At 40.1% G+C, this 21,501-nt stretch overlaps 1 protein-coding gene across 31 annotated transcripts in view; it reads right to left on the bottom strand.

Annotated features, from left to right (window-relative positions):
- EHBP1 (EH domain binding protein 1) overlaps positions 1-21,501 on the bottom strand; it is a 207,745-nt gene that overhangs the window by 153,010 nt on the left and 33,234 nt on the right. For all 31 annotated transcript variants that reach the window (XM_086879111.1, XM_086879112.1, XM_086879114.1 and 28 more), the window contains exons 4-5: positions 17,502-17,597; positions 8,588-8,641 (exon numbers count right to left, since the gene is read on the bottom strand). In XM_086879111.1, the coding sequence (XP_086735237.1) occupies positions 8,588-8,641; positions 17,502-17,597 (150 nt within the window). The remainder of the gene's footprint in view (positions 1-8,587; positions 8,642-17,501; positions 17,598-21,501) is intronic.

Here is a 21,501-nt window from a genome sequence, read left to right as displayed (position 1 = left end):
ACACTGCAAGAAGTTGCTCCTCTCTGGAGTTGCCACAGCATTCTCCTTGCAAATATTCTGTCACTTCACCAGCGTCCCGTTGTTGTTCAGGGGTGAACTTCCAAACCATCAGAGCAGAAAATTTACCCAAATACTGGCCCATTTTCTCCCACATGCCATGGCACTCATGACTGTCCACCCTTGGGGCAGATCTTTGAATGACCTTCCCAGAAATCTCTGTCCTGACTCTAAGCAGATGCAGACTGCACTGAGAAGTCATAGCAGACATAGCAACAAGAAAATGCTTTCCTTAGCATCCAGGGGAAACACAAAATTCTCAAAAGCTGTTGTAACAGGCCTGAAGGAGGAAAAAGGAGAGTGAAACTGGGGAAAATCATTCTACTCTGTTTCCCACTCAGACTGCAAAAATTAACCCTGTCCTGGCCAGAACCAGGACATATAGTCCACTGTGCTTAGAACAGCAACCTTTGAGTTCAGGGGTACATCTCTGTATGAGTCATACACTTGGCAAAAATTCAGTTTAATCTTATATATTTGCTAATATGTGGAAACAGAGAAAACACTGATAAGTTACAAAATGCCCTTTAGAGCACCTTATTCAATACCATTTTATTCAGGCAATCTTTCCAGCCAAGACTCAGGTTGCCACCATACTTAAGATAAACCAGAAAAAGTTTGTTTCTACTGCCTGTCAAGGTTCAAGAAACCATTTGATTTCAGATATTGGCTCAGATACTGATAATGCAGAACAATGAGAAAGGAGAAACTTCACATGAAAACACAATATGATGGTGTAGCATCAATTTAGAATGAAGAATATGCTGGGAAGAAAATGAATGAAATGGCATCAATTAAGTTACGGAGGTCAATTAATTTCTATTATATTAAACTCTATTAAGACAGCTAACAACCAAAGATAAGAGGCTGAAAGAAATAACACTCAGAGCTATTACACTGCCAGATGGTTTTCTTAATAACAAGGGTTTTCAGGAGGCCAGAACTCTTATTTTCCTGTCAGCTGGCTATAGTTCTGCTGGTGGCCACTATTTTTAAATAATATGCTTTCAGTTAAATTACAACTACTTTCATGTACAATCCTATCCAGTTACTTAATCCAGAGCTACATTTTACACAATAATGGATATTTTAATTCTTTTTTTGACACATATTTCTGTATCATGAGCACATGCAATTGCAAGGTATTATCTCAAATCAAGCAAAATATTCAATTTGACTCCCAGATTACCTGCCTTTGAAGGTGACTTATGTCAAAAATATTTTCCATTAAATGCACTGCCATTTTTCCCATTTTCCACACTGAATATTTTGTACTATATGGCAGCAGTATATGCTGGTTTTTTAACACCATACAGTTACCAGGTCAAAAATGAAATTTATCCATCATAATGCTGCCCCAGAGAGTGTTATTTTACATAATGATTTTCTGAACTGCGTCAAGAGCAAACACACAGCCATGACTGTATGGAGATGTGAAAACACACTCAGAAACATAAAACCAGAAAAAATGTGGCAAGCTGGACAAGCTAAAAAGCAAGTACTTTTCTATTGAAAGGCAAGTTGTTTGTCTCAGCTTATGCCTGGAGTATGATTAGAACCCCACTGTAAAACAATTACCAAGACACTCTTATTTTGATACATCGTATTTGATGTCTGAGAAAGAAACGACCTCATGCAGACTCTGGCTCTTGCATGCGCTGGCCAGTGTATTTTTCTGCTGATTTTCCATGAATAAACATATGCTAAGAGTGGCTGAAACACACTGCTGGTTTTAAAAATGCCTAATGTAGCATTAGAGGCTTGTTTCCAAAGCTGTCTGCCTTGTTTATCAGCTTCCCCCCTCCAGCTGGCAAAGGACACCACTGATAGCAACTCCAATCAGCTGCCTTGTACAACTCAGCTACAGGAGACAGATTCCTCCAGAAGGAAATAGCCTCCTCTCAAAAACCCAAACAAAATGGTTCTAAGCAATTTAGAAAACAGTTGTACCTTACTGCTGTGAATCAATAATAACTGTAGAAATTAAATGTTGCCACGTATGTTGGTGTACCACACTTTGTGAGGCACTAAGCCAGAGCCTCACACCCAGGGCGCTCTCCCTGGAGCCCAGGGGCTTGCTCTTTCCAGCTGCCACTTGCAGGACCCTCCCATGTAACTGTAGCATAAACACCAGAAAATGAGATGTCTCCTTCACCAGAAAATGTTAAGCCAAAATGCTGAAATATAGTTTTCAAAACTGCCATAGCATCTGTCAAATTATATTTGATATAGATGCACTTAGTGCAGCTATTAAGGCAGCATCAGAAGCAACACTATTTAAAGGACAGTTTGGACACTGCATTTCACTTAGGAGATAAAGATTGAATAACAAAAGGAAATTTTCATAACTGTTTTTGAAAAAACACAGTAAAGAAGAGTTTGATGAACTCACATTTCAGTCAGGATAGAAAAAAAGCTATTATAGTGTAAAAAGTTAATTAGTTAATTAGAGATATTAGTAGTTATTTTGATGATTTCTCTAAAATTCTTATTTTAAATAAGATTGTTGTCATGTCTCAGCTCTGCTTTAATAGGTTATTATGTATTAATGACAAAAAGGATTCACAGTGGACTTAATTCCAGGTGATCTGAGCACAGTCTTGGGTTGGTCAGAAGAAAAATGTCATTGCAGACAGTAAGTTGTATGTCCTAAGTGAACACTAGCAGGCTTTGCCTGGGGATACAGTAGTGGCTGTGGGTCAAAATGTCAATTAATTATCTGTGCTGTTCAGAACCATTTATGGAGCTCTTGCCCTCAAAATGCCTGCCTGGAACCAGGGCTGCTGGTGCCTCTCCTTTGTGCTGGGCCATGTAGAGGGGAAAATACCCAGAGTCTTTCACACCTTCCTCATGTAACACTTGCCCTAAATACAGGTGGTGGTTTACTTATCCTACAGCCTGTGGTATAGAATTTCTCCATCAGAACTGAAGCATGCAATCCACTTCCACTATCTTCTGTACTTTTCAGAGAAGATGCCAAATCCAAGGGGATTGTTTAAGTAAGGAACTCCCGCAGGGTCAGTGTGCACACAGGGGAGTCCCTGTGTGACTCTCAGACACCCCAAACCAGAGTGATCCACCCTGTGCAGAAGCCTCTCTCCTGCTCCTTTCCACAGCCAGGACCCTGCCCTTGATAGCATTTCCCTTTTAGTTAAAACTGCCCAGAAAGGCCATCATGGAGCACAGAAGGAACAACAGTGTATTACTGGAAAAGCACAGGATCAGGCCTCTGAGAAAGATTTCCTAGCCCGGCTCCCTTACAGCCAGAGCAGCCAATCAAGACAACAATTTCTGCAAGTTTTGCTCCAAAGGCCTAATCTCGGAGATTTCTCAACTAGAACAAAGTGCTAAATATTTAATGTAAGCAAAAACTAAAAGTAAAACAGGTTTTCTGAATCTCTATTACATTTAAAGCAGAACAAGAGTGAGACAGCTGACAAAGCAGCATTTAATTCCTAGCTATATCTAAACCAGAATTCTCAGCCTAATTTACACAGGCAGCTAGTCACAGTTCACATAATCACACACAGCAGAATATGACAGGGGAATTAAAGGACCAAGAAAGCATGTCTGAACTATGAGCTATTCTAAATATATTAAATGCAGACATTTAATTCAGGAAAAATCTAACCCGATCAATTATTATTTTAAGCAAAACATTACTTCAAGCAAAAAGTACAAAACAAATGGATAGAGAGGCTTTTACTACTGTTTCTTAAATAAAGGAAATAGCCAATTTAAACTTAAGCTCTCACATGCTACAAAGATGCACTAGAAGAAATACCCAAGATTCAGTAATAAATTCTTATATAGCAACTGATCAGCTAGTAAGGAATTTGTCCTGTTCCTATGTCAGTCTTTTCCCCAGGTTTTTCCAGCAAATGGCATCAGCAGTACTCAGAATTTCAATTCCCTATGCTATGCCGGCATTTGCTTCCCAACATCTACTTCCAGAAACAGGTGGGAAGATTAGACTTGGACTTTCATTTAGACGTAGGGCAAAACTTGCCCTTGGAGAGTTAAGTGTTCCAGCAGTTCTGTAGTAAAAGGTACTCAATCACCCACAAAATCTGGGCTAATTACTGTTCCTATTCAAATGAGTTATTTCTCTAAAAGCTTCATCTGGAAAACAACATATTCAGAGCTGTATCTGATGAAAACTTTTTGCTAATACCTCATTTTATTGTATCACATTTAAAATTGGTCTCCTTTAAGACTAAAAACAGATTCATTTCTATGTCCCACCACCTGCCCTCTCTTTCCTGTTACTTTCACCTTATTTATCACCTTTGTGATGTTATGATCACCATTTGTGGTGCTATGCCAGGCATTTTAAGAGAGAGAAATAATCTCCCCAAACCTTTGAGGGATAAAACACGCTCCAGGGCATTCAAAATGAGAAATCATCATAACCATGATTCAGGATTTCAGAGGTGACGGGGGGAAGGGTGGACTGGGGGATGACAACCACAAAAGAACACATATGTTCCAATAAAATGAAGCTGGTTTATGTCAATTGTTCTGTAACATATTGTAATGTTTCTTTTATTTTGAGGCTTTGCTGATATTTGAGTGGAGGTCAATTCAGAACTCTTTCTAGGCTGGGGCTCCTGAAGCTACAAGAACAACAGACAGAAGGAAAAGTCAGATCTTGTATTTTCAGCCTAAACTCGTTACTCTTTGCAACTTTTCCCTCAAGGCCAGCTTGAACAGCAAACTCTATAGACTCCTTTTTTCTCTCATTCCAGAAGTTTGAGTGGGTCTATTCAAATGGGCATTATTAGAAAATATTGTCTAAAAAGGCATCAAAGCTTTTTCAAGGACTCTCTAGAAAGGACAGATGCAGAAGTCAGTCCAGTTTCCAATGTATCAGTACAAGAACAGCCTGGAAATTCTGCCTGGAATGCTTCCCCAGGCCAGTGACAGGGTGCAAGCAGAGCTGGGCACAGCTACTTCCTGAAAGCCATGGGCAGCAGGAGCAGAGCAGGACACTGAGCTCTCAGCCACATAAACAAATCCGTGGAGAGAGAATGCTAATGACCTGCTAATGCAATCATGGGAAGTGAAATCCCACATGCAAACACTGTCACATTATTGGGGTCGATTAGTCAGAGGAAAGAAGGAGGAAGCCTCCAGCCACACGGAGCAAAGACTGTTCTCCAGAGCTGTAATTGCTAAGAAAATGAGCAGCCTCAAGAGTATCAACCAAGATCTGGGCCAGAATGATTCCCCACAACATGGACAATGGAACACTGGAAGAGGCTGACTGGCAGTGCTGCAGAGAGCCCACCTTAATTATTTTTTATGTTTTTTTAAACTGTTTATGCAAGTGTTTGTCTGGAATTATGCTGCCTTGTGGCAACAGTGCAAGACAGGTGAGGCTGGCTCCAGCTCCAACTCACAGGAATCCATGAGCAAAGCTTCAACAACAGGCAGAGCATTTTTCTCCATTCATCTGCCAAGCCTGTAGGCCTGGAATTAGCGAAGACCAAGTTTTAATAGGCCTGCCACATAAAAAGAGGGCTACAGTTCGTGTCAGGAATAACAGCAATTATTGTCAGTGGAATTTCCTACTGGAAAGGGCTTGCTCACCATAGCCCTGAGCCCTGGGAATGACCTATGGACAACGGTGAAACATAAGCACAGGTGGGAAGATAGAGAAGCCTACTATTAACTTTGGAATATATTACTATGCTATTAAGAGACACAAACATGAGCTCAAATATATTTTTGACAAAAAGCTGGGAAACTTGTTTCACAGTCTGTGCATTTTCAAGTCGGATAACATTCCATGACTCTTTCACAGTTTCATTAAGAATGTAGGAAGCAACTGTCTATAAAACTGCCAGCAAACAAGTAAACAGTATGGTTTGTCTTCAGTGGATGTTCTTAAATACTTTTCCATGCTTTGAGCATGCTAGGAAGCAAAATGACATTTTTCCATTGCTTCAGATACCTTTATTTGGCACAAAGTTCTTGTGCATAGAACCAGTGAAAGCTTCCACATCTTTGGACCAATTTAAACCTCCTCTCTTCCCTCCTATCCCTTTCTCATTCCATTAGATAAACAACCTGAAGACAGCAAGAAACACAGCCCAAAACTTCAGGTCAGCTGAACTCTTCTCGGGGGTTAAGTCTTTGTTTCAAAGCTGCCCTTCCACCTGGGACCTTGGAATTTGGTAGCATCTGCCTGCAAAGGTATCAAACTGCAGTTGTATATCTCTTCTACCTGGTCTTTGCTCAGCCATACTGAAGCAAAACAAAATAATTTTGGAGACTGACTTTAATACTAATTAAAAAAAAGAAACAAACTCAAAAATTTTAGCAGAATTTACATAGCTTTACAACTAAAGCACAGCCCTAAGCTCTTCAGACTTCAGTATTTTGTGTTCTGAGTATTGGTGATCAAAGAGGAAAGGAAGCCCTGCAGCTTCTCAGGGCAGAAATCATCCCTGGACAAAACAGAAAAGGTCCCAAAGGACTCTGAATGTCCCTGTCTTCCCCAAAGGTCACCTGGTCTTGTCAGGTAAATAACAAATATATTGTTGTAAAACCAGGCAAATGACACTTTAGGCCCAAAGAGGGCAAATACCTATAATTTAAGGAGTGAGGAGAACAACCTCCTGCCTCCCCTGTTTCTAACAAGCAGGTGTTGCATGCTCTGGAATGTCAGCCAGCCATTGGAACATTTGCGTCTTGCTCGAACCGATGAACATGTTTTCATCCACCACTAAGTGGAGCTGTTACCCTGGGAAAAGAGTTTCTCCATCTCTTCCGGCAAAAAAAAAAAAAAAAAAAGGGAAAAAAAAAAAAAATAAAAAGAAAGCAGCCAGCTTTATAGTTTCTTTAGCTCTCAGTATTTTTTGTAATAAAACTGTTAAATTTATTATTCTGAGGATATTATTTCTATGTCCTCCAATCAAAGAATAAACATCTACCTGCCAGTGACTATTTGGCAGCTCTTGTGAGATGAACTAACAGCACAGCTGAGGTTGTAAAGAAGTTCCCATGTAACAGAGGATTGCCCTACAAGGCTCAGCAAAGGCGTGAGGCAGAGAGCAGGCAGCAGATGGTCTGCAGCCACCTCTGCATGGAATACACAGACATGTAAAGAAAGCAGGACACAAACTCAGTCTACATGCCTCATATAAAACCCTGAAAAATATCATCTGCAACGTCACAGGAAATCCAGCTATACCCAGAGGGGCTGGCTGAGAAATGCACTGACATTGTTTTATCCAGAGCCACTTGTATGGTGACAATTGAGGATGGAGACTTCCCCGATTAAAATAAACTATGTGAGAAAGAAAAGGAAACTCCAGGAAACAGTAACTCAGTAACTAAACTGTGTTTTGTGTTAACAAGTGTCTCATGTGAAAATAGAAACTTGACATTTAGAACGAAAGTATAAATAAAGCACTTTGCTTTCAGCCTTTTTAAATGTTCAGTTACTTGTGATAAGAATAAACCTTAGCTTTAGACATTCAAATAATTTTCCAATATTGACAAGAAAAAGCAGCATTTTTAGGTAAAAAAGGCAAAATCCATTGCTTCCCCACACTTCAGTGCTATGTGGTAGTACTTGGTAGAAGAGCAATTTCTTTTTTGTTTAAAAACAACATAAAAATGAAATCATCTTCCTGAGAAACAGCTCATAATGAAACTATATTTATGAGCAATGAACACTACCTTGCTACCACAAACTTTTAAAATCTATTTGAAGACAATGTTCCTTTTTCAAGAAAACCCCAGGTAAAGCAGCTTCCCCTTTTTTCAGCCCCAGAGCGGAAGCTGTGGCCCAGCACAGAAAAGGGAAAGGAAAAAAGTACTTCATGAAGCACTTGCTCTCTGCAATGTCAGGCACTGCAGTTTGGCCAAACCTCTTGTTTGCACAGCCCTCAGGAACTCAGCTCTCTGTCAAGTTCTGGGAGCTCCTGGCTTGGAGGAGTCAGAGACTCGCAGGAGCAGCTTTTGGGTTTTCACTCTGTGCACAGGACATGCAGAGGGATCCCAGGGAGCAGCTCACGACTCGCACTCCTCACTGTGTGACCACGGCTGCTCCATCCTGCCCCAAATTACTCACCCATCAAAGGCAAGCAACGAGCCCCTGCTCTCCCCTAGAGAGTGGCACTCCAGCCCAGAGCTGCCATTTGGGACATACAGATGTCATAACCCAGCTCTGACTTGTTCACCGCCCTGCTCATACACAAGTAATGTGTCACAGCCCATAAAACAGTGAGTCATGACCCAGCTCGAACTTGTTCACTCCACTGCTCACAGCAAACTAATGCAAGGCAGACTGATGCTTGCAGGGAAAAAATTAAGCACTCCCCTCTCCTGTATTTTAATTGTAATGTAACAATAGGTATTTTAATAAGCCTTCATTACTACAGAGCTAGGATTTACAGTGGTTCAGCTGCTCAAATTTTATTCAAGATTTTTTCAGCATCTGGACACCCTTTAATCTTTTTAAATTATTCAGTCTTGTATGTATAGAAAAACAGTATATATAGAAAACATTCCAGCTTACATTCTCTATGACAAACATCCATTCCTTGTCTTCAAACTCTTCAGCATGGGGATCCTAGAAAAACAAACCAGAGAACTTGAGTCTAAAAATAATCCAGGATGCAAGAGACTGCAACACAGCCAAGATTTTCATACAGTCTGAATTATTTTTACCCACAGAAGATGCCAGAGGGAAATATTTTAGCTAGGATGTAGGCTTTATAGAATGTCCACTATATGATGAACAAATTGGGGTAAAACTGCCAGTGAGGATTTAATAGAGACTTTTACAGATACAAACATGAGGTTGATGCTGTTGAAGGCCTGTAATTCTGTTTCCTTTTATTCAGGGAGGGAAATAAACAGGGAAAAAAAAAATCTCTCTTTAATTCTCAAGTTTCACATCCCAGATAAACCAAACAAACCCAAATCTTGAAGGTAACAGTGGAGGGAGCCACTTGCTTCCATCTGGAGTGAGTAGATGCACACCCCAACCTCCTCAGGCCCGGATTCTATGAGCACAAGAGAGATCCAAAGTCACAGCTTCAGCACAGCACCTCCTTCCACTGCAGATGTCTTCAATACTTATACTGAGTTCACAACATTTCTATCATATCACATGTGAGGATCAGAAAACATTTTCACTAACAGGAAGAAAAATAACAATGAAGTTCATATATTTGGCGCTTTTTTTTTTTTTTTTTTAATTTAATGAGCTTTCAGTCTGCTGGAGTGGTCTGTATTGTTGTTGTCTGAAAGTAAAATAACAGTGGAGAGGACACTAAGTTGTTCCCCTCAATCCTCTACCAAGGATCTTACTTTAAACAACATACTTTTTTTAAAAAAAAATTTCATCATCCAGTCTGAGTTCTGAACAACTGCAGCAAAATTTCTACTCCTCATGCAAAATAGAGTCTCACACTAAGAAAATGTGTCTCAAGTCTTTCTTTTGACATGAAACCTGCTTTTGCTATACCTCAATTCTATCCTATTATTTCTAGTTACAGGAAAACACTCAATTCTCCTCTGATGTTTGCATGCCATAGGTGTTTGGAAGTAAATCTCATTTCCATATCATCAGCATTTCCCAATGTCATATATCAGACCCCCTCAGCATCTCAGTTTTCTTGCTTCTGTTTGGCAACTGGTCCTGACACTACAGCAAGCACAGCAATTCCATCTTGCTGCTTTAAATTAACAAAATGCATCAAGATTTTTTCCTACTATATTATATCCCTTAGTACCATCTTCCTTTTCTTTCCAGAATGCTACAAGCCTCACACTAAATCTTATTGACTCACCTTATCTTAGTCTTTGTTTTAACCCTTGTTTCACTTCAGTTTTGCTTTGAAGTCAAACAATAAGGAAGAAGTACTGTGCCACTTTCTAGCTAGTTTTCTCTGAATACATAAAATATTTTGTAAGTAACAAGCTTATAGCACCAACAACCAGAGAAAAAAAAATATTTTTTTCTTTAATTTTTCCAGCACACAAAATACTTGGGAAGTGTGCTCTTAAATGAACCTCCTCTTTGGATGAACTACAGTAACACCTGTAGGAGGATATTACCCCATCTCCTCTTGTGCATCCTTCCTCCAAAACCCAGCCAAAATGCAGCCCCCCTGTAAAACACTTCCAGTGAAAGAACATGAGATGTTGCTAAAAACTTATGTCAAAACCGATGATTTGTTTTTATAGGTGAATAAATCTCTTAAGAGTTTTTTTTAAAAAAGGATAATAATTTAAATACTGCAAATGAGTGTCAAAACATGCTGTATCAGTAACCATAAGGACAGAAGGGCAAGTAGATACATACAAAATTATACTGAGGTATCTCCATGTTCCAATTCATATCTTGTAAATATCAGATTATGTAATTATCACTCCATCACATTAATCAGGTTTGTGGAATTCTGCATTATGTAAATAAAGTACATCATACCTACGGGTTTGGTGTATACTGTATAAATTCTACAGATGTAACTTTCTGTAATCCAGCTATTAAATACTTACATTTTTTAGGAGTTAACCTGGGGCAATTACCTTTCTGTTTAATTGCTTCCTTTGATACAGCATGAAATGACATAATGAGATTTAATGGGATCATTAACCACTTTTTGTTTTAATAAGTTACTCCATAGTAAGTGACTCAACTCTTAAATATTTCATCCTGCTAAATTTCTTTCCCCTAACTCCCCCAAAAGCTATTAGGACAAGCTCACAGGCTGACCTAAAACTGCTTCCAATATTTTATATTATATTCCATTATATTATATTAATCCAAATATTTTATATTATAATAAGTCAAATATTTTATCCCACGTAACAAACAAAACGCTCCCTGTTTTATTTCTGCAAGGCAATAATCTACAAAGTCAAACCAAGCTCTCTGTCAGTGGCAATAAAACTCATACCTCTGAGGGCTACAGAACCAGGTGCTCTGCTGAGTATTTCTGATCATCTGACAGAGCAAAATAACACTGTATAATGCAAAGACTCCTTAATGTTCAACATTTTAGCACACACTTGAAAGCAAGTTGTGAACACTTTAGGAAGATAAATGCAGTGTATTGCCCCAAAACAACTCTTAAAAGCTTCAAGGACTTCTCTCATGAACAGTCTTACCACATATTCAGAGAGTATTAAATATGCTGATACATGAACACTTTGCATATGTGTAGGATATCTGAGATTTAAAGCCAAATCCAGATTTAAAAAAAAAAAAAAAGTTTCTTATTAGTTTTTAAATGTCTCCAGAAAGAGGAAACCCTGAATAATTTTATATATATAAGCATCAGGATTTCCTCGCAACAGACATGTAAGTGGCTTCACTCTTCCACTAAAATGCTTTTATGAGAAGTCCAAGGAACAGCATAGAGTCCTATTTCTGATTAACTTAGGACTTTATTGTGTGGTCATGTAAACAGATACATGTATGATTATAGTTATAACACAGTTTCTTGTATGATTATAGTTATAACAGTTTCTACTGCAAATAACATGTTACATTTGGGGCTGACATTTCCTCATGTGGTCTCCATAACAGGTGATGTTTCTATAAATCTGGCTAATGGTTCATCTTATTTTGGATTTGAAGAGAGCAAATATCAGTAAAAAATCCACACCACCACATACTTCCCTCACTGGCTAATCCATATTCTCCATTCATTCCCCACATAAAACTCATGTGATGTATTTAGCAAACTATTATTTGAGGACTATACAGGAGACTATGCTTTAGGGAAAAAAATGCTATTCCAAAGAAGAATAACTCCAGAAGTAATGGTTATAGCAGCCTTTGGAAAGCTCCAGTACTGTATGAAAGCACTCTCTGGTAACAGGGCACACAAAACCTCACCTCACCTTCAAGCAGATACAAGCTGGGAGTACCTAAAGTCAAGAGTTATAAACAGACCTCATTCCTATTTCCTAAAAGCAAATGATAATGAAAATTACTTAAAAAGATTAAGGATCAAATTGCCTCACATCTCGCTGTAAAATAATGGGAATTGGCAAAAGATTTTTTTTTTTTAATAATGTGTATTTGCTTCACCAGTATACCTCAGATGCAGAATTACACTCTATCCAGCACTCACTATGGTTTCACCAAGAACTGAAAACAAAACATTAGGGCAAATGGATTGAACAGCCTGTTGCTCCTCTTCATTTTACTATGAGAAAAAAAAAATCCATCATTTTTAATACCAAGACATGGGTCCCATTTTCCTGTCTCAGTTTGATGTTCCCTTTCAGCATCTTCAACTAAGTTTTAGAGCCTTTTTTTCTCTACCCTTTTTTCCTCTCTTTCTTGTCTCACAAGATGACCTTAGTGTGCCAAAAGTAACACTCAGGTAAGAAGCAAATAGTAGGGAACTATGCAAGAGACAGGACATCAGCTTTTCTTTGCAATCCCACCCCTCAGCTTCTTTCTGTGACACCATTCTACCCATCTACATGCCAACTACCCAAAAAGTCAACTCTTCTGGGATTAGGAAGAGAAAGGACATGTCAGATACATTTTTCTGTTCTCTGTTGTTCAGCCCATCATGAATCCATTCTGTCAAGGACTAGATCTTTTCTGCAGAGGACAAAGTGGTTTCAGATGACTGAACAAAGGTAAAAGTTCTCCAAAAATTCAGGTTATATTCAGATTTATTTTTGCATTTATTGTAATAGGAACAAAGGACATATCAGGGGACTGCTGCATTTCCTAATCAGCAGGCAAGTGGGTAGGGAAGACCTTCAGACTGTTAGTCCCCTCCTCCTTTCCTTCCCCATGCTTCCTCCCTAAGCGTTCCTGGTTTTTGAAGCTTGTCTTTCAATTAGATCACTTCATACCAGCCTTAATCTTCAGTCTTTCTTCTTGGGGAATAACTACTTAAGGACTGTCACAGTGAATCACATCAAACGCTGACAGGGTGTGTGATCTCCCTTTACCAGTGACCTGCAGCAGATGCTCTGGGTACTCCAGCATCTGTCCTCAGCTTTTGTACTTGCCTGCTTGAAACTGCACAAGACTCAGAATTTGACCCAGTTCTTATTGCTTTCAGTGCCGATTACAGAGGTCTGATTAGTCTAGAAAATCACATACAACTGTGATCAGCTTTAATTGGAGCTGCCAGGAAGCAGGGAGCTTTGAGGAGACCAGCAGAAACATCCCTGTGCATCACCACACCAAGCTCACACTTTACTGTAAAGCCTCTGAGAAAGGCAGCAAGCATTGAATATCTTTTTCTTTTTTTTTTAATATTTTTTTAAAATTAGTCCCCCACTAATCCTTTACATTTTTAACAATTTAACTTTTTTATATGCAAATGTGCTTATTCCCCCAAGCTTATGATTTTTATGTCTGACACACAACACCTTGCCTATGGAACTGGTTTTCGCTCCAATGGAATATTCTCCATAGTATCTGGTCAAGACCCTGGTCCCTCCTAAACTGAAATAAGTATATTCTGAACCTGAACTTGGTCCTTACTTACAAGAAATGGCATTATGAAGAGGTTTGGGGCTGATTTGGGTTCTTTTTTTTCCTCCCCTAAGAACACATTGCCTTTGGTGCTGTGTTCCTGCATGGACAATTATTATTCTATAAAATCAAAGCATGATAGACTTGGGCTTTCAAGAAGAATGACAGGGATTTTTTCTGAGTAATATGTGGGGACAGGAATACTTTCAACTACACAAGTATGCCTTGAACATCTATTTAATTCTTATTTTACACATAACTTTTTTGTGTGTGTGCTTAGAAAGCTATGCCTTTAAAAATGTCTTTTTCAAACCTTGGAATTAAGAGTTGGTAATGGTCCCTGCCGTTGCAATGGACATTGGTGTGCTAAACCATGTACATTACTGACAAAACAAGTGTTTTGTGTAATCCAATGAAGCAAAGTCCATGCTTACTCCTGAAGAACAAACATTTTTGCTCAGGAAGTCACTTTGCTTTTGAGCTAGAAAATAATGATGTCGCAATTTAAATCCTCATGGTACAATTGATGTTCATTTAGCTTTACCAAAAGCACTGAAAATTTCTGGTTTAAAATCTCTCTCAGCTGATAAAGATCTCTGTTTGTAAATAAACCCACAGAAAAGTATACAAGTTTTCACACATAGTAGTTAAACTTTCCTAATGTAAGGACTCTAAAAAATTAACTTCTGGAGCACAACCACGGTAAAAAAAAAAAGTGGAAATTCAGCTCTGGCTTTTCTGGCACTTGTGAATCTTTCCATGAAAGCACCACAAATTATGGATTTCAAATGCACAATAGGCTTATTGTTTCATGATGTTTCTTTCTCCCCAGTTTGGTTGAAAAACCCAAGGCATAACTAAACATCAGTGTGGAGCTCAGCAAAGGAAAAAGTTAAACTTTCAGAACAGATGGAATTTTTTATGTAATTAGCACTTCAGTGGCTGGATGGGCAGGAGCTACAGCTAGTCAAGGGAAGCTGGATCAATATATCCATACGATGCTTTTCCCCACATGACTCCAGGACACTATGAAATTTTACCAGCAGCCCAGAATTAATTGAAACAAACAAACAAAAGCTTAAAATTACTTGAAGTTAAAGTTTTCTAAATGAAGGTTGTAATCTCTTCAGTACTTTGCTTGTGCAAGAATTACAAATATGTTGTCGTAAACAAGGTAACACCCAAAGTAGGGCTGTGCAGATAATGCAGAATATCTCATCTGTTGACTGATCACAGGCATTTTGCTTAGCCAGCTCTCAAGTGTCCACAGCTGACTGCTGGAGAGGAGACTCTTAACATTCTCATCAGCACTTGAAACCTTGACTTATCTCCTAATCCTACCAGCAACACATTTCAACAGCCACTTACGAATGCACTGCCACTAGTGTGTGAATCATTTCCCACAACACATAGCTGTCTGTCTGGAGCCCCCTCCTTCCATTCCCAACAGCACTCATTTGTTATCTGTGATTGCTACACAGCTCTGTGGGAGCAGCCAGCTCCCAGCTCTGGGCTCTGCCAGGGTGGACACGGAGGCAGCAGCTCCCTGAGCTTCTCAGGTGGTGGTGAAAGCGAACAGCTCCTGGTTGTTAAACAAGGCCAGGTCGAGTGCACGTACTGCAAAGTGCCAACCCTTCAATAATCACCCTCCTACGCAGAGGGTTGGCTCCAAAAAGGAATTTTACAGAACTGCAAGATGAGCAGCCTCTTTTTCTGAGCTTTACTGTTTTCAGCCTTTTTGTCCCCTTTCTTCTAGAGGAAGGAACAATATAAATACCCAACTTCCCAGTCAGCTCCAGAAAGGCGGCTGCAGAGTGCCATCACACACTTCCCACTGCTCCAGCGCTGCCCACACAATGCACCAGCTGTGTGACAAACAGCCAGTTCTTTTTGACTGCCTTTGTCCAGAACCTACAACTACAGAAATGCCAGCTCAGTGGGTGCTGGGACACGTCCTGTGCTGCAGCTGAAGCACCACAGAGCCAACAAAGCCATCAGGGGACTGGGCACAGCCTGAACTGGGCCAACACCATCTTCTGCCTGCAATCCCCTGGCCCTCACAGCTCAGGCAGGCAGGCTGCTGCTCTGACACAGGTACAGCACCCCTGGGCCATCACACAGCCTGCTCAACAAACTGCTCTGTGCCACCCATGCATTCCCTTACAGAGAACAAAGGGTACCTGGCCACTTACAGACACTCTTGTTAGAGCTGGAGGATCAATTAGAGCAGATTTTATAGTAAGAGCTGTCTGATAGTGTGAGGGTTCTCAACATTTTGATTATAAATCCAGTGCTCACTCCCCCAGAGACCAGTGAGTACCATTTACAGTAGGCACAGCTGCTGGGGTTATTCACACTCCTCTTCCCAGACCAATTCTTGTGACAGGCAGGCTCATTTTTAGGGTAGAGGAAGAAGTCTAGTGAACAGATCTGCCTGCAGGGTAAAATTAAGCTTTTTTAATACCTGACACTGGCTCCAGAGGCCCTTCCATCCCTTACTACTCAGTCTCAGTTACACAACTAACAAGGCTGCTGAGCTGTTCTACGTAACAGAACCCTGAATCAGTACAAATGTAAATTGTATATAAAAAATGGAATGGCAAGAGAAGGCTGGAAGACACCTTCATTCCAAAGCCACAGTATCACAGAGCTGTACCCAAAAAAAACTTTATTTCTCATCCTTCAGGTAACATCATAATCACCATCAAGATTTATGTACATTTCTGCTTCACTTTAAATGTTGAAAATATCAAGAAACATTTACAGTGTTGCATAACCACATTCAGATTGTACAGACACGTAGCATTGCCACATAAAGCTGACAATTTTCTTAGTCCAAGCAGAGATCCTACCAATTTTTGGTAGTGAAGTTTTCAATCTCATTTGAAGACTACGTGTTTGCTGAGAGACAAGTTTATGATAGTTTATGATCACTGCCAACCTGAGAAGTTTGTGTTCATCCCAAGGGCAGGAATTAAAAAAAGTGGGGGGAAAATAAGGCAACCCCTTTTTTTAATTTTAATGAACCAAGTAATTAATTCCCATTCTAAGGCTAATCAGAAGCCACATCCAAGCTCAGGAAATTCCCCAAGACAAAAAAATACAAATATTGCTAATTAGAAAGAAGTATGTTACCGTTGCCCTAAGCTGCAAAGGGAGCAGCTAAGCATAAGAACAGCCAGAATGTAGATGAAGGCACCAGAGTAAAGAACGAGGAAAAACTATGGAATGAAAATCTCTGAAATCTTCAGCCTCCTACACTGTCATGCATGCAAAGCTACATTGTTTATCTTTATGCAGAAAGGGCCTTGCCCAATGATATTTGAGAAATAAGTTCAAGCATAACTTCCTCCTCCTGCTTCACAGCCACACAAATAAGCATTTTTTTTAGTAGAACAAATGCAAAATAAGTTCAAAAAAATAAAAAATTTCCCTGTAAATCTTATAATTCTCTGTGCTGCTCAAATACTGCACACCCACTCTTACAGCTGCAATCACATCAGCACTGTGATGGTTGTGTAGCATTCTAAATAATGGGAAATGAGGAGCTGGATTCTGTTGCAGCCAATAGTGTGCACTGAAACTGAACAAGGAAGTCTAGAAATGACTGTGTTATGACAACTTCTGCCTTCCAGTATTTAGAGAAAACCTACCAGGCTGTAACCCATGCCAAGTCCTTACACATGTACTACGTGCACAGTTACACATGTGCTGGACTCTGTGCCAATGCCTCGCCATAATCAGCTCAGTGGGTATTTCAGTGTGTCAACTAAACTACAGAAGTCAGCTTTGGCAGGGAACAGACCATCCCTCTCACCCAGATTTGAACTGAGAATGTAAGGCTGTGTGGTTAATGACATAAAACCAGCAAGATTAGACCTTGTGACTATAATCTAAAAATTTCCAGACTGAATTTTTAATGTATTTTTTAGGAAATAGTAAGGATTATGCTTTCAAAAAAACATACCTTGAAGAGAGTCACAGTAATTTCAACATTTTCAGGTACAGGCCATACCACCACCCCACGGTATGGGTTCTTGATTCCAGGCTGCCAGCTGTGTGCCTAAAGGAAGAAAAATACCCAGTTAAAGCCATTATAAAAGTGATGACTTGACTCCCACAGGACCCAGGGCATGCAGGTAAAAGTAACATATCACTGACTCAAATAGAGTCACGCTCTTAAACCCATGACTCTACTGAACACTTCAAAGGACACAATTAAAAATGACAGTACGGAAACTCAGACCTTTCCATTGAACTAAAGCTGTTCCTCACAATATCATAAACTCAGCTTTTTTATTACATAGCACAGGTCAGGACACTCAAAACCTTACAAAAATTAAGGCTGTAAGGTCAGAACTTCTGTAGCAAGCTGAGTATTGTTTTGTGTACAACACATAGTGCAGGTCTAATCACATTTACACATAAATGGAGCAAGAAGTTTTACGTGCAGAAAGAAAAGTGAAAACTTTGATTTATAATTCTACTAAAACACTTAATTTTTAAAGAATTAATATGCTGGGTACCTACACCTAGAAAATATAACAAAAACCCAACAGTTAAATAGACTGAGGACCTGTCTACCTTTGAGCATCAGTTTGGATTAGTGTGAGCATTTCTGCTCTGGTTTGGAATAAGTATGCCTTTTTCCAAGCGTAACTTAATCTATTTTGTGATGCTGTAAGACAAATGAGGGAAGGATGCTGCTGCAGAAGTGACAGCTACTTAGCCAGGGTGTTATTAGAAACATGTGGATGTTTTATCAGGAAAGACTGTGCAATCTATTTACTGCTACCTGAAGCCAATTAACTTGGCTTTCTTCTTTTTATAATTCTAGAGCATCAGTCATTGCAATTTTATACTCCTTCCAATGCTCAGAACTTCAGATTCAAATTGAATATTAGAATATTAGAACATATTTCTGCTTTAATAAGGTTAGCAAGACCTGTGACTCAGGTTCTTAGGGATGTTGAGGTAGCCTGAGCAGCTTGAAGGATGACTTTGCTGTACCTAAGTGAGAAAGACAAAGCTGAAGAAGCAGCCCCATCCCTTTGGAGGCAGCAGCTCTCTGCGACCATGTACAGCAGGGAGTGCCAAATGCTGCCAGCTCTCCTTTGGTTTTATCACATATTTTTTTATCTTTGGTGTTCTGCTTGAAACTGCAGCTCCCAAAGAGGCCTTATTAGATCAGATTTTTCAGTGAGTGTCTATGCTTTGTGCTTGCAGAGTAGAAACTTGGAGCACCTAAAAAAAAAGGAAATTTTAAAATAAGAGCAACTTGAAAGAACCCAATTTCTAGTGGTTTTACTGCATGAATTTCAGTCTAATCTCATTATTCTAAAGAGGGCCTGGATGCACTTTCTGAACAACAGAAAACAACACCAAATAACACAAACAAAACTTATATATTTTACAAGAAAAAGGTATTTTGTGACCAGCAAAACACACCACAGTAGATGTCACTACTACCACAGACTCTGGAGCTGCAGTTTGTGTGTCTGTCCCACAGAACCTGCAGCCCCCTGAATCACTCCCAGCTTGCCCACAGAGATCTTCAGCAGACACGAGGCAGTGATCCAGAGCCAGGCACAAGCTCACTGCCATATCCTCTGGAAGCATCTTGTAAAATCACTAACTTCTCTCCTCCATAGGGGCCACTCCATCCTCTTTCCAGGTACCAGTTTGCACAAAAATAATTGGAGTTCATGGTGTGTCTGAAACCTGTGTTTTCCTGATGGGTTTGGTCAATACAGACAATTATGTCAAACTTTTCCTGTCCGAGGTCAAGGCACTGCCAGCCTGCTCAGCTGAGGATTACTTGTTCCATCTATTAAAAAAACCTAGAAAATGAGCATTCACCGGTGCAGTCAACACTTCACTTCAAGCCCTTTGTCAGCATTTCCTCCCACCAGGAAAGTCAGTGAGACACAATAAACACACAGGGATATATATGTTTTTCTGTCACTGAAAGCAACAACCAGGAGACAAGCTCTAACTAATGAGCTTTTAAAGCAAAGCTGTTCTATGATCATGAATGTTACAAAGTCTTCCTCAGGCTTTGAAAAATAAATATTGTATCACACAAACAGCATGACAGAAAAATGTAACATCAAAAGGACTGTCTGGGTTGTTGGGAAGGAGAAAGGGAAAGGGGAAAGCAAAGCCAGAGAAACACAGAGGACTGGCAAATGACAGTAATTTAAAATTAAGATGCAGAGTGTTATTCTAATGCAACATTTCTCACGCCAGGCACCTCGGTGTTGCTGTTTCTTCAAGTTACATCTGGCCTGTATCAAAAAGCTGAATTATAAACCTTGACTTGGAGCTGGATCCGGCCACCACTGCAGGTGACAAGGACTGGCTGTCAGGGCTCAGCCGAGGCGAGATGCTGCATCTGCACAGTACATTTCCACCCTAATCCTCTCCTCTAATTCCATTTTCCATTGGATGCTTGTGCCTTTAGACCCACTTTTTCCTCATTTGCTACTGGTCTTCACCAGCCATCTCCCATTGTCTTGGAAGTCAAGGCAAGGGCAGCTAAGTAGAAGTAACTTCTGCTTAGACAGACTTTTCTACTTAGGCAGGTGCCTCACTCACAGCCCTGCCTGACTTGTCTCCAGATCTGAGGGATGGGAACCATGGTCTGGAAAGAGAAGTGCTCTGCTGCATTTCAAAGCAAAAGGCAACTCTTTCCTTTTTCTGCCAGTAGAAAATGAGAGAAGACAATATAGCATGAAAGCTTTTAAATCTGGAAACAGGAGCTACAGGAGGGGCTGCTGAAATACCCTATAAATAGAGTAGGGCTGTGAATGACATTGTCCAACCTACGCCACTGCTCTGGCACAAAACTGATGACTGGGAGAGGAGAAAATCTCTTAAAGATAAGGCAGTGGAGATAAGCCTACAGACTTGCATGGACACTTCAGACTATCCAGTTCTAAGATTCATTTTTCTCTTTAAAACAACAGTTCCAATCCAGGCAGCCAGCTTTGCAATCCACCACCTGTGATGAGAACATCTCTGCTGTTTTGCTGTGCTTGAACTGGAATGACAGACTTGATGCTACATTATTTCAGGAGCTTGCACTTTCAGATGCTTCATCTCTTTTTCTGCTTTCTTCACTACCACCTTGCCTCCTCCTGTTGTGCAGGACAATCTCATGCTACTTTTCAGTAAGATACTAGAGCTGACCATAATATTTTGACCCTGCTGCAAATTATGGAACAGCTTATATTTGTGCATAAAAAATATGTTCTTATTGCCAAGCTGTCAATATTGGGTTTTAAAAGCAAAACTCATATGAAACAGACCTAGGATTATTCCTCACCTGCAGCCACAAGAGTGGCTTTATTGTGAGCCAGCAAACTTCTGATTTTTTTTTCCTTATAAAATTTTGCCAGCTGCCTGTGATCAGGCCAGCTCTGCTACTTGTCAGTGTGACAGGCTGTTCAGGGCACAAGAAGCCAGGAGGAGCTCAGCTGGCTCCAGCAGTGCTTAGGGCAGCTCAGCTTGTAAGGATAATCCCTCTTCTTCAGTGTTATCCAGGCAGAACACTTAGACAGGAAAAAAACCAAAAAAACCTCAAGAGGAAGAGCTGACTAGATCAGCTAGATCCTTCATCTGGTGCCTCCATGCCAGCAGTATGGCTTTGGAATATTGGAACACCAAGGATTTGCTCCACGTGATGCATCTCACCAAAGTCATTCACCATCCCAGACAGCCAGAGTTGTATATGGCTTTTAACAGACCTACTGGAAAAAGAATGGACTGGGAAAAGCTGCCAATTCCCTCAGACCAGAGGAAACCAGCAGTTTGTGAAAGGCTTCTTCTTGTTCTTCTGAACTGCAGTTCAGTGTCACAAAGGGAGACAAATTAAAGACCATACTCCAGACTACAGCTTGCATCCCCCCCACGATCATCTTGAAATCCCTGTGCTTGGCCCACCAGTTAAAAAGGCTGGGCAGCAG

This window comes from Cyanistes caeruleus, chromosome 2 (genome assembly GCF_971803275.1).
Source record: "Cyanistes caeruleus chromosome 2, bCyaCae1.hap1.1, whole genome shotgun sequence".
Taxonomy (NCBI): Eukaryota; Metazoa; Chordata; class Aves; order Passeriformes; family Paridae; genus Cyanistes; species Cyanistes caeruleus.
Note: the sequence above shows the minus strand (reverse complement) of the source record. Positions and strands in the feature narration are given on the sequence as shown.